This window comes from Scatophagus argus, chromosome 3 (genome assembly GCF_020382885.2).
Source record: "Scatophagus argus isolate fScaArg1 chromosome 3, fScaArg1.pri, whole genome shotgun sequence".
NCBI lineage: Eukaryota > Metazoa > Chordata > Actinopteri > Scatophagidae > Scatophagus > Scatophagus argus.
Window position 1 is genome coordinate 2,380,366 of NC_058495.1, and position 13,009 is coordinate 2,393,374.

Sequence of the window (13,009 nt, forward strand, 5' to 3'; positions counted from 1 at the left end):
TGCCCCAGCTGACACTCAGGTGGAGGTGCCAGTTACTTGCCTGGCAGTCACAGGTGAAGCAGAGACAAAAAGATGCTGCCATCTTTGTGACAGCGAATGTCTGTGGATGATAGAACTTAATAGCAGCTTGTACAGAGAAATGTACAGGACTGAAGACTGAATCATGGGGCACACCATAGTAAAATATCAATTATTTTTGAATAGAACTTTCCAGGAAAAAAAGAACCTATTAAGTCAGAATTGTGAAAGTGTTCCAGACAGCTAAAGTCGTGTTTCTGGCCTTCCAATGACAAGATCGCAGCACTGAGGTCTAGAAGCACTGAAATAGATTCCTCTCTGGTATCCAGATCTATTGACACCATTCACCACTTTAAGGAAAGCTGTTTTGGTGCTATATTCACCACGGTGGATAAACCAGTTTTTCCTGTATTTTGCTCAAAAACGTCAAGTTAGAAGTTGGCCTGAAGTTACTCCTGCTCCTCTACCTCAGATGAAACTGTATCAAAGCAGTTCTGGCATCGGAAAACAACCTGGAGATAACGTGCAATAGTTCTACTGACAAGCATCTTCAGATGATCAGCTAAGCTTGGGGTCAAGGATGCAAGTAGTAAGACATAATCTGATCCAGTGTAATCATTAATGAAAAAACATTACAAAGATATTAAAGCAAGCTTATGAAAAAATCTAGATCTGTTATTTGTGTCACTATAAACTGTTGAAAATAAAACACAAGAACTGTTAACCAGGCTAAAAATTAAAATCCTGTCAGGGTTCAGTTTGAACCTACTAACTGAAATCAGAATCAGAATTCCTTTATTTATCAGAATTCCTTTATTTATCCCTGGAGGGAAATTCTTGAAACAATACTTGGTTGGTTCTTTGCTAACATTCGTGGTTCTAAATGCTGGTAACTCTTGTTTGTTGGGAGGCACTTAAATTTTTAATGAATCAAATGCAGCTGAATATACTGACTAACAAAAGTGTCCAGTGAATATATTATATTGCAGGAAACATGAGCAGTCAGATAATCAGATAGGTTGGAAACAAGCTTGTAAAGGTGAATGGTAAATGTGTTCCCAAAATTGTATTCTAAAATTTCATCCTGTCCACATCCTGCCTCAACTTGGACCTACTGTACTTACAGGTTTTGTGCACACACAGTTTTCAGACAGTTTTTAGAGACTACTACCAACATTTCAGGTGCACTAACTTTCAGTTTGAGCACATTACATACACTCAATAAACTGATTTATTTCCAACCTGTCATATGGTCTGGCTGCTGGTGCTTCTTGGCCTGTCAGACTTCATGTTAAGCTTCTGTACACTGTAATCTGTACTGACAGAAATGATGGACCAAAATACTAAGAGTTGTAATAATGTAAAAGTATCCTTCTACATAGACACAAGAAAACGTGCATAAACTAATAGGTAGTGATCTTGAAAATGATTTCACCCCCTGCAGCCCCGTCTCCCCAGCAGTGTGGACCCTCAGGAGCTGACCTACTCAGAGGAACAGAGATATTACATCATCCCAGAAGGAGTCCAACCTGTTCTGAGGACCTTTAGGATTGAGGTCCCGCTCACATGCTGTTGTTGACATGTTACAGATGTGTTCAAGTGTTTATGGGCCAGGCTGTTGAAGTAACTTATTCCTACACGATGCTATCTGTACATTTTTGAATGTGTGTGTGTGTGTGTGTGCGTTTTTAGGTGCTGTTGTGGGGTCTGCGGGAGCTAAAGCGGGTGGAGTTGTTTGAGGTGTCTCGCCCCCTGGTGAAGATGGAGTGTGCAGGAAAACAGCTCGAGTCTGAAGAGATTGAGAACTTCAAGCCTCATCCCAATTTCAAAGACATGGTCCGCTATATTGACGTGGTCAGTTTCCATCATTGGTAGAGGTTACTGATATTAAGGGTACTAAGGGCCTCAGATCTGGCTTAAAGAAATACAGCTTTCTTTTACCAAATTTAGAAGACATACCTGGCGCATCCATTGCATTTGTATGGAGTAGACATGGCTAACATTTGTCCTCTTGTCTTCTGGTTTTCTTGTTTCCTCTTCCTGTCTTTGGTCTAATCAGGAGCTGCCGGAGCAGGCCTATCTCCACCCTCCTCTGACAATATTTGTGGTGGAGCAACGAGCATTCGGTCGGCTTGCGCTGGTTGGTTCCCATGTGGTCCAGAGTCTCATGGACTATGCCCCACCTGAACTCGGCGGAGAGCCTGAGGAGGAGGAAGAAGAGCCAAAACCAAAGGGTAAGAGCTATGAAAGAAGTGAGGAAAGAAGTTCTCACAGTGGCACTGCCTGCTGTCAGTTACTGCTGCTCGTTAAACAGGCGTGCTAACGTTTACTTTCATGTTCAGCATGTAGAGAAATCCAAAGATCAACAGACCTGCTGTGCTCAGGGGATTTTTTTTGTTCTAATTTGGACAGTTGCTGTTTGAAAATTGAACTAAATTATTAGTAAAATTTCTGAATTTATCCAATGTGTGATCTATCACTCCATTGTCTCCTGAAGCTCTGTGGCTGGATGTTTCTCACAGCTATACTCTGCGTTTCATGGTTGAGATTTCCCATTCTCCTTTTCTCCAAGTTTATATGGACACAGTTTCTGTTTGAATCTTTCCAGCAAAGGAGAATATCAACCCTCTGATGTCAGTGAAGAGTATGGAACTCAGCGGCCTGCCAATTAAACAGTCAAAGATTCCCATCAATCCCATCAAGTTGGTTAATGTAAGTATGTTAAGCTCCTCTTTCTTCTCATAAGAAAAACTGACATATTGAATCCAGATTTCAGCCATAAAGGACTAAAGAATGAGTTGATGTTTACACTTTGTTCCCAAGGCTCCTCTGAAGAAGCTTATAAAGAAGGGGGAGGAGCTAGAGGAAGAGCTACCTGAGAAGGAGGAACTGGATTGGTGGTCCAAATACTACGCTTCACTGGAGGAGCTGGAGAGACGAGTGAGACACTGATCTACCTGTTTGTCTGGATAAATGTGTTGGACAGATATTGCTGAAGAACACCTTTAAATAAAGAATTAAAGAACACATTCATTAGGAATGCAAAGAATGAATAACTAATAAATTTGATCCACGTGTTTCCTACAAATGTAGACTACATTCACAAAAGAATGAAAAAAAAGAAGATGTTTTCTTATTGTCACAAGATTTTATCTCATAAATAATTAATGAGGTCGGTTAAAAGGAGTCATGAGAAAAGGTCTCCATTCTTTATTAATTTGTGAATGCAGTGCACCTACATTGTTTTGCTTATTTCAGAAATGAGTACATGAGACAAATAAAACAATGCTGGGTTCAGACTACATGCTATCATCCTGAAACAGATAGGAGTGAAAACAAGCATCAGGCACAATAATTGATAGATAGATGAGCATGTGCAAATTTTTTGCCTTCCACAACAAATTTTATGACGTGTTCCAAATGTTGACCTGCAGGAGCACAGAGCACTCTTTTGTGTACAGCTGTAAATGTTGTAACACTAAAGAGGAATGATGGTGGTCGTGGTGTGAGGTGGAACTGTGAAACAGAGGAAAGGTCAATGTGGTTTCTGGGGTTTTTTAGGCTTTTCCAAACACAACACAGCCAGTATCTCACACACACCTCCATTGTTTCTTTACATTCTTGTTCAGTTCCAACACCTCCTTCCCAGTGATATCACACACGTTATGAAAGATGGGAAGTGATGAATGATGGGGGATCAGTGTGTAGTTTGTCATGGCTCTTAGCCGACGCTTCGCAAGAATCTTTAACTCTATAAATGCCTAATCTGACACAATAGCAGTCATAACAGATCAAAATATTGTGTAGATTGATGTCACTACAGCAGAATTAAAATCGAATTAATATGTGTGAAGTTATACATTTCAGCTTTAAATTAAAGAATATCTGCAGTAATTGATAAATCAGTTCTTTGCTCATCATGTCTGATGCATTGTTTGTCTGCAGGCTGTTGAGGAGCGGGAGAGGGAAGATCAAGCAGAGACAGGTGCAGTTTCAGTTCCTACTTTGTTATTTCAGTCATAATAATGTGATAATATGCCGTGTTTAATTATTTAATGAACATAGCGTTAATGTCAAAGCTGAACTGAGTACAGCTGCAGTTCCTCAAATGTCCGCTCAATGCTGCTGTAATAAGACTCTGAATGTATTCAAGAGAATGTGAAAAAATAACTTCTTATCTCTGCAAATAAAAAGTCTTTACAGTTTTTGCAGAAGTTCAGATCCCAGGAACTCATTTACCTTCTTCTCATGTCAGCCTGAGGGCAGGGTTTCAAAATCAGTGTTCTATTAAAAAGCTATGTACAGTACATAACCATACAGTATATCCAAATTTTAGTATGGGAACATGGGATCATTGCAACCATACAGTATTTCGTAGTTGAAAAGGGTTGTCCACATAAAAAATGATGCTACATAAATGAAGTGCAGCATAATCCACGCATGTGAATCAAACAAAAACATATATACACAAACGTACCACAAAATGAAATATCAACAAAATATAATAAATGAAAAACAATATTAACAGAGCTGTGTTTGATTTCTTTTTTGCTCAGATGGAGGGAATCTGACGATGGCTAACATTGATGATGAGGAGGAGGAAGACGTGGTTGTGGAAATTGAGCCTCCCAAACGCAAGACTATTGCCACTCTAAAGGTGTGAGGTCACCGTGGTTGACAGTTTACTATCCAGTCTATTTGTTCAGACTGCACTCACTCAGCAGAAGGACATTGAATCCAATGTAAAACGTGAATGTTTCTCCGCTAGTTGTGAACAAAGAGAGAATTCTGGCCAACCCTGCAGCTCTATGGAGCATTTTAGCCTCACTTTGCTCCTATTTCTCATAATGACAAAGTGAAACAAGTTTGCTTGAATTGAAAATTCAGATGCAGCCTGTTTCCATTGATCATCCTTCAGAAGTTTCTACAACTTGAGTTGAGTCCACCTGTGGTAAATTCATGATTTGGAAAGGCTCACACCTGTCTATACAAGCCCTCACAGTTGACAGTGCATGTCAGAGCACAAACCAAGCCATGAAGTCAGAGGAATTGTCTGTAGACCTCAGAGACAGGACTGTGTCGAGGCACGGATCTGGGGAAGGGTACAGAAAGATTTCTGCTGCATTAAAGGTCCCAAAGAACACAGTGGCCTCCGTAATCCGTAAGTGGAAGAAGAACACCAGGACTCTTCCTAGAGCTGGCTGCCCAACTAAACTGAGTGATCGGGGTAGAAGGGCCTTAGTCAGGGAGGTGACCAAGAACCCAAAGGTCACTCTGACAGAGCTCCAGTGTGTCTCTGTGGAGAGGGGAGAACCTTCAAGAAGGACAACCATTTCTGCAGCACTCCACCAATCAGGGCTGTATGGTAGAGTGGCCAGATGGAAGGCACTCCTCAGTAAAATGCATATGGAGTTTACCAAAAGGCACCTGAAGGACTCAGATCACTGATGAAACAAAGACTGAACTCTTTGGATGACGAGCGTCATGTCTGGAGGAAACCAGGCACTGCTCATCACCTGGACAATACCATTCCTCCTGTGAAGCATGGTGGTGGTAGCATCATGCTGTGGGGATGTTTTGCAGCAGCAGGAACTGGGAGACAAGTAAGGGTCGACGGAAAGATGACTGCAGCAATGTACAGAGACATGCTTGCTGACAACCTGCTCCTGACAACTGGGGTGAAGGTTTATCTTCCAACAGGATAACGACCCTAAGCATACAGCCAACATCACAAAGGAGTGGCTTCAGGACAACTCTGTGAATGTCTTTGAGTGGCTCAGCCAGAGCCCAGACTTGAACCCTATTGAGCATCTCTGGAGAGATCTGAAAATGGCTTTGCACCGACGCTCCCCATCCAACCTGATGGAGCTTGAGAGGTTCTGCATTGAAGAGTGGGAGAAAGAACCTGCCCAAAAATAAGTGTGCCAAGCTTATAGGATCATACTCAATAAGACTTAAGGCTATAATTGCATTAAATTGCATTAAACGGTGTGAATACTTTCTGGATGCAATGTGTATTATAGGTACATATAGACACACACACAGGCCTGAGACCAGTGGCTTGATTGGAGCAAATGGACCCTGAAGACTTTTAGTTTCTTTTTTTGTTCCTTACAGTGTGAATGACAATGTTGACAGACAGTGAATGCAGACCATTTATGAAGTTATGGTAGATTTTTACAATTTCTGCTTCTGTGTGTGTGTTTTTATGTGTGTTCAGCTGTACGGTGGCGACCTGGAGTCAGAGTTCAGTCAGTTTCAGGACTGGCTGCAGATCTTCCCACTGTATAAAGGCAGAGCAATCGGTGAGGATTATGAGGAGCATGAAGAAGACAGGCTGATGGGAAAATACAAGGTATTGTCGATGGAGAGTTGTTTGACTGTCTGTTACTCCACAGAGAAATGTTCATTTTTCATATTGTCCATCATCAGGGTTCCTTCTTGGTTTATCCAATCGATTCAGGAGATGAAGAAGACACAAAGTGTCAGATCACCAACGGAATCCCCACAAATTCAGCGATCAAGGTCTTGGTCCGAGTCTACATTGTTAAGGTACCTGTCTATTCGTCCGTCTACATGTCATGTACTGTCTTTGTTTCTCACTTACTTGAACATTCCAACATTTTCGAACTTTGTTACATTCGAGAACCGTGACCCAGACCTTGACAAGCTATGGAAAATGAGATGAGACATTTAAGAATTCTGTTGTTGTGCATTAGGATTTTCAGACATCTGAGATATGAGCATTCATTACACATCAACCTTATTCATGCATGATACAAACAAATTCTACTATATGTTCTACTGTCTCTGTGTTTGTGTCTGCAGGCCACCAATCTAGCACCCACAGACCAGAATGGTAAAGCTGACCCATATCTGGTGATCCGAGTTGGACAGCAGAGTCTGGACACCAAAGATCGATACATCCCTAAGCAGCTCAACCCCACATTTGGAGAGTCAGTACCTGTCACCCTACCTGTACCTATTTGACAGTCTCTGACTGTCTGTCTGTCTGACTGTCTCTGTGTCTGACATTCTCTTACAGGGTGTTTGAATTCACAGTGTCTTTCCCACTGGATACAGAGTTGGTTATCAGAGTGCTGGACCATGATCTTGTTGGGTCTGATGATGTCATTGGTGAGACGCGGGTTGACCTGGAGAATCGGTTCTACAGCCGCCACAGAGCCTGTTGCGGTCTTGCTCTTTATTATGACACGTTAGTACCACAACAACATCATGTTAGTCTCAGAACTATAAAACGTTACAACCAGTACTAGAACAAAATACTACAACAACTATGACATGGTACAACTTGAATTGCAACACATTAGAACCAGAACCACAACACACAGGGTATGACACAATGGAATTGCAACTGAGACAACATTGTACCAGTAATAGGACATATGGGAACCAAACTATGAAAAAACAGTATTATTACCATGATGCAAGAACATCAAATATATTAGTAATGTTGGCTAAAGTGTGGTACATTACTACCACAACTAAAGCTTGTGAAAACCATAACTTGGACATGTTAGAAAAAGTACAACGTGTAAGTATCAGAACCACTTTTGTACCAAACCTGTAACTTATTAGTACAAGCACTACCATGAAAGAGTATCAAAACTACAATATGTCACTACCAAAACTGACACTTAAGTCCCAGAACTAAAACACATAAGAACCAGAATTCAGACATGTTAGCAGTAATACTACGGCATGGTAAAGCCAGTATTATGATACCTTACTACTCAAACTAAGAAACACTAGTACCACTACTAAGACATGTTAGTATCAAAAATACGACACACTGGTACCAGTTCTACACATTAGAAGCAGTATTACAGCATGTTAGGGCCAGTATGAGGACAATTTCATCCCAAAACTACCACCAGTAAATCAATACAAATACTGTGTGTATCACCAGTAAATATTAGTAAGCATTAATAAAGTCAGCGTATGTGTTATGTGTTTTGTCAGCAAACTCCCTGTCTTATTGAATGTTCATCTGTACTTCTACTTGACTCTCTCTTCAGTAATGGTTATAATGCATGGCGTGATGCGAAAAAGCCCACAGCCATCTTGGCTGAGCTCTGCAGGAAAAATGGCATCCTGTCTCCAGAATATCGAACATCCGAGGTCAAAGTCCTGAACAAAATTTTCAAGATCTCACCTGATGCAGTACCTGAAGGTAAAGACAGACAGGTAGACCTAGCCAAATGGTTAACAAAAGACTGTGAAAGTTGTCGAATGTGCAAATAACCCTTGTTTGGAAACTTCCACAGGTAAACAGGTTTGTTGGTAACAGGTGATAGTATCATGACTGGCCATGAAAGGAGCATCTGCAAAAGGCTCAGTCGTTCATAAGCAAGGATGCGGCAAAGTTCACCACTTTGTTAAATACATTATTGTATTAAGGATGGTACTAAAAGACTCGGGAACACCTGATAAAACTGATGGTAGTACAGTTTGTTTGCAAGTAAATGTATTCTGTTTTAGTTACATTTGATACAGCATCCATTTTTGTTAAGTTGTACTAATAAAGCACAACCACTACTTAGACACAATAGTGCGAACGCTTCTCCCTTCCTACTGCATTCATTCTCCAGCTCTGCCACCTGTACCAGCTCTGACAAGACTATAAATAGTGGCAGTGTTAACAGCCCTGACAGCAGTGTTGTTTTTTCAGTCCTGTTAAAGAAGAACCAGCGGTCTCCAGCAGAGGAGGCAGAGATAGAGGAGCATGCAGCCCTGAGCGTGCTGCAGCGGTGGGATGAGATGAGTGAATTCCTCCCTGGAGCCGTTCCTCTGGTGCCAGAGCACGTGGAGATAAGGTCATTATTCAATCAGGACAATCCTGGACTGCCACAGGTAATCACAGCAATAATGAGTACAAATGGTCACAAAAACAGTGGTGACAACATACTGCTTCTGGAATTACAACATGTCATCAGCACTGTTTGTTGTTGTGTTCCAGGGTCACCTTCATATGTGGGTGGACATGTTTCCCACTGATGTGCCGGCTCCTCCTCCTGTTGACATCAAGCCACGCCTACCTGAACAGTAGGTTGACACACATCTAATATGGTAGAGTCGAGCACAATATGGAAGTTACAGTATGTATGCTTTGTTGTTTCAATGACTCCAGGTATGAGCTGCGTGTGATCATCTGGAACACTGATGATGTATTTCTGGATGATGTGAACCCGTTTACCGGTGACCCATCCACTGACATCTATGTTAAAGGGTTAGACTCACAAGCACACATGCACAAGGACAAACACCAACACACATCTGTTTAGAGGCTTTTTGCAATTAAAATAAGATACGAAATTATTTACCTGAAGGTAAAAGTAGGAAAGAGTGTTATATATGCATATATAAACGTATCTGTATGTATATGTATATGTTTTCCTATGTTCTGCTCTATGTGCAGCTGGATAAAGGGCCTTGAAGGAGACAAACAGGAGACTGATGTTCACTTCAACTCTCTGACTGGAGAGGGAAACTTCAACTGGAGATTTGTGTTTCGTTTTGACTACCTTCCTACTGAGGTACTGACCCATTTGAACGCTCCTTACTGTATATGAAGATGGACGACATGACAGCTCCCCAAAAGTGAGGCCTCCATGGCTCCCCTGGTGGCTGGCTGCAGTATAGATCATTAAACCCTCTCACTTCATGTTAGCAGATGGGACACAGACCAAACTAAAAACTGAAACTACACATCAAATAACTTTTTTCCAAAGATGGGTTCTGTTATTTTGGGAAGCTGATGTATGTTCAAGTGTTCAGTTCCTTGTGAACATCATTCCTGTGGCGCCATCCTCAGCACGGATTCTTAGCATAGATTAATCAACAGTGTGGTGTCAGGGTCAGTCTATTTGTTAGAGGAAATAAATCTCCTTTTGTCCTTTTAGAAAGAGGTGGTGTATAAGAAGAAAGAGTCCATTTTCTCATTGGAAGAGTCTGAGTTTCGACAGCCAGCTGTTCTGACAATGCAAGTCTGGGACTACGACCGCATCTCTGCCAACGATTTCCTGGGTGAGACACAAACAGACAGAACTATAAAGTCACAAATATTTGAAAATATTTACTTTTACTGAAACAGGCTTGTATGAGAGATGTGACTTCATCTATAATTCATATTTTAGTCAGAAGCCTCCCCATTTTGTCCTAATTTTCTTTACTGTTAATGTAAACTTCATGTCTCAATAAATTCTGTATGATGTCAATTTTTACAGTACTAATGTTGTTTTACTGATGTTCACCACTCTCCAGAACCAATGCTTTCATGCACTAACTAGTTCCAGTAATGATACTATGCTGTTTTAAGCACTGTTATGCTACTATAAATGACAGTTATTTCACAGTAAATGTTGTTTAAAGATAATTCTTCCAATTGCTCTTAATCTGCAGCATCTTCAGAGTTGCTTTGTAGTGACATTAATTAAACTGGAATTAATTAGTGAGTGAGTCATGTAATTCATAAATTCACCCCAGAAATCTCAGATACAGATACCTCCAAACATGGACTTTTTTTTTAATTTAGGTGAACTAACCCTTTAAATTGTACATTTCTGGGTGACCTTCATATCTTATTTATTCAGCATTCAGGGTGCATCGTGCAATAGAACAGTTTCACCAAAATCAGAGTGCATCCTTAGCACATTACAGAGCAAACTCTGGGTTCTAACACCCTCTTGTCATCATCCTTCTTTTCTTCTTCCTCCTTCAGGCTCCATAGAGTTAAATCTCAGTGACATGGTGCGAGCAGCAAAGTCATCCAGTAAGTGTACGATTGAAATGGCGAAGGATCGGGCTGGCCCTCGATTCTCTATCTTCCGTGCCAAGAAGATGAAGGGCTGGTGGCCGCTCACTCGCTTGAAGACAGCTGAGGACTTTGAGAAGGAGGAAAAGGAGCGGGAGGAGGCCAAGAGGAAGGGAAAGAAGAAGAAGAAGAAAACAAAGGACAAGAGGAGCAATATGAGACAGGAGGACATCCAGTACACGGACAGCAGTGGCAGTACTTACCTGCTCATGGTACAAAAACCACAATACTTGTATACAAATGATGCCAGACAAGGTGTGATCAATACAAATTGGCTGTTTAGATCTGTTTGACACTGAAACACTGGAACTATGTGTTTGTGTGTGTGTGTGTGTCTGTGTGTGTCTGAAGGGGAAGGTGGAGGCAGAGCTTCAACTGGTGACATTAGAGCAGGCAGAGGCCAACCCTGTGGGGCGGGCCCGCAAAGAGCCGGAACCTCTGGACAAACCGAAGTATGACACACACACACAGAGTTAAAGAATGGATTCAATGAATAATTAGTTAAATGTGGGTCTCATACAATAGCTGCTGCTGCCCATGCCATTGCTATTCCTATACACTGATGCAGGTTTTACTCACAATACATCTTCCTATTGAGCTTTCAGTGTGAAAGACAAAATCCACAATCCTCCCACTGTGCAAAAATACACTCCAAAGTTTGTCTGAGATTAATACGAGGCTTCAGCAGTCTGAGTTAATCAAGTCAAGTCTATACCGTCCACAGCAACATGCACTTATAGCCAACCCACAGTGGATCAGACTAGTCGGCGTCTTAACTACTGGAAGCCACTGCTGGGTTTTAGGTGTGATGACAGTGGAAGGTACTGGAGGCTTTTTTTGGTGGTTTTCTTGTTTTCCACTCTTCTCCTGGGGGCTTCACATTACGCTTGAAGCCCCCGTCTAAGGTGCTGAATTGGTGGGCGTGTGTTACCCTTAAATATCTTTCTAACCTTACACCAAACCGCATTTCAAACTATTTTACTGTCGTGGGTACATTTTGGAATGAAATTTTTTAAGGATAATTTTCAGGATAATAGGCTGTTGGTTAGCAAGGTTGCTACCACAATTTATTCAAAAAACATGCGACCTCAATTCCAACAAAGTTCAGAAAAAACAACAGCAAAAAAAACAGAATTATAATAATTTACTCATCCTTTTTGGCATATATTCAATTCAGAACAGTAAAAGGACAATTAATTTAATTTTTACCACAGGTTCATCACTTTGTGGAACACGTAACTGAATAAAGTACATAGTAATACTTCATGGGCTCAGGAACCATAGACACAGCACAGTGAGTGAACTTAAACCGTCCCCTGCTCTCCTTCTAGCCGTCCCACCACCAGCTTCAACTGGTTCGTCAACCCGATGAAGACCTTCGTCTTCCTCATCTGGAAGAAGTTCAAGAAGTACATCATTGCTCTGGCCATCCTCATCATCCTCACACTCTTCCTTGCTCTCATTGTCTACACACTGCCACAGCAAATCTCTGCTCTCATGATCAATGGATGAAGAAACCTACAGGGACATCCGTCATCCTGGATGTCACTGATAGTCGGGTTTCTGATCCAGAACCGATCCGGTTTACAACTGGCTGAAGTTATAGTTAGCCTGATTTCCGTGAAACTCATGATTTAATATTTTTATACTCACCGTGCTAGATTACCCAGCACCCTCATTTATATGAACACAGCCTAAATCATGGGAGCAATAATCAGGGATCTGTTTTACTTTTGGATCCATCTGTCACCAAAGAAAATTACTGTACATGTATTACTGCAGATTTAAGTCAAATATTTATGTTGTGTATATTAAAGATAGTTTGACTCAGAAACTGTCCTGCAGCATTGGACAGATTTGTTTTGGACGTACAGCACAAATCTGACCAGATAAATCAGCACCTTTCCTACACATAAACATAACCCTATTGTATACAAGTGTAATTTTGTTGATTAAATACAATTGTGCTCACAAATATTTATTTTAAAAGTAAACAAGTATGCAAATAAATAAACAAGTACATTCTTATCTTTATTTCATTTTGCACTGACTCAGACCTGAAGATGATCTGTTCAACATTCAGTGTTAGCTGCTATTTCTGAGTAAATAAATTTCACAGCAATTTTAAACAGCGATTTTATGAGACTGTCAATAAGA

General features: G+C 41.0%; 1 protein-coding gene across 1 annotated transcript in view; it reads left to right on the forward strand.

Annotated features, from left to right (window-relative positions):
- Window positions 1-13,009, forward strand: part of fer1l4 (fer-1 like family member 4) — a 29,862-nt gene extending 16,853 nt beyond the window's left edge. Inside the window, exons 30-49 of the mRNA XM_046381012.1 lie at window positions 1,463-1,573; window positions 1,711-1,872; window positions 2,078-2,252; window positions 2,627-2,730; window positions 2,842-2,958; window positions 3,964-4,003; window positions 4,575-4,675; window positions 6,239-6,373; window positions 6,451-6,570; window positions 6,847-6,974; window positions 7,064-7,234; window positions 8,058-8,212; window positions 8,711-8,892; window positions 8,999-9,084; window positions 9,170-9,268; window positions 9,458-9,575; window positions 9,942-10,065; window positions 10,760-11,064; window positions 11,204-11,304; window positions 12,184-13,009. Coding sequence (XP_046236968.1) covers window positions 1,463-1,573; window positions 1,711-1,872; window positions 2,078-2,252; window positions 2,627-2,730; window positions 2,842-2,958; window positions 3,964-4,003; window positions 4,575-4,675; window positions 6,239-6,373; window positions 6,451-6,570; window positions 6,847-6,974; window positions 7,064-7,234; window positions 8,058-8,212; window positions 8,711-8,892; window positions 8,999-9,084; window positions 9,170-9,268; window positions 9,458-9,575; window positions 9,942-10,065; window positions 10,760-11,064; window positions 11,204-11,304; window positions 12,184-12,364 — 2,715 coding nt within the window. The 3' untranslated portion in view covers window positions 12,365-13,009. The remainder of the gene's footprint in view (window positions 1-1,462; window positions 1,574-1,710; window positions 1,873-2,077; window positions 2,253-2,626; window positions 2,731-2,841; window positions 2,959-3,963; window positions 4,004-4,574; window positions 4,676-6,238; window positions 6,374-6,450; window positions 6,571-6,846; window positions 6,975-7,063; window positions 7,235-8,057; window positions 8,213-8,710; window positions 8,893-8,998; window positions 9,085-9,169; window positions 9,269-9,457; window positions 9,576-9,941; window positions 10,066-10,759; window positions 11,065-11,203; window positions 11,305-12,183) is intronic.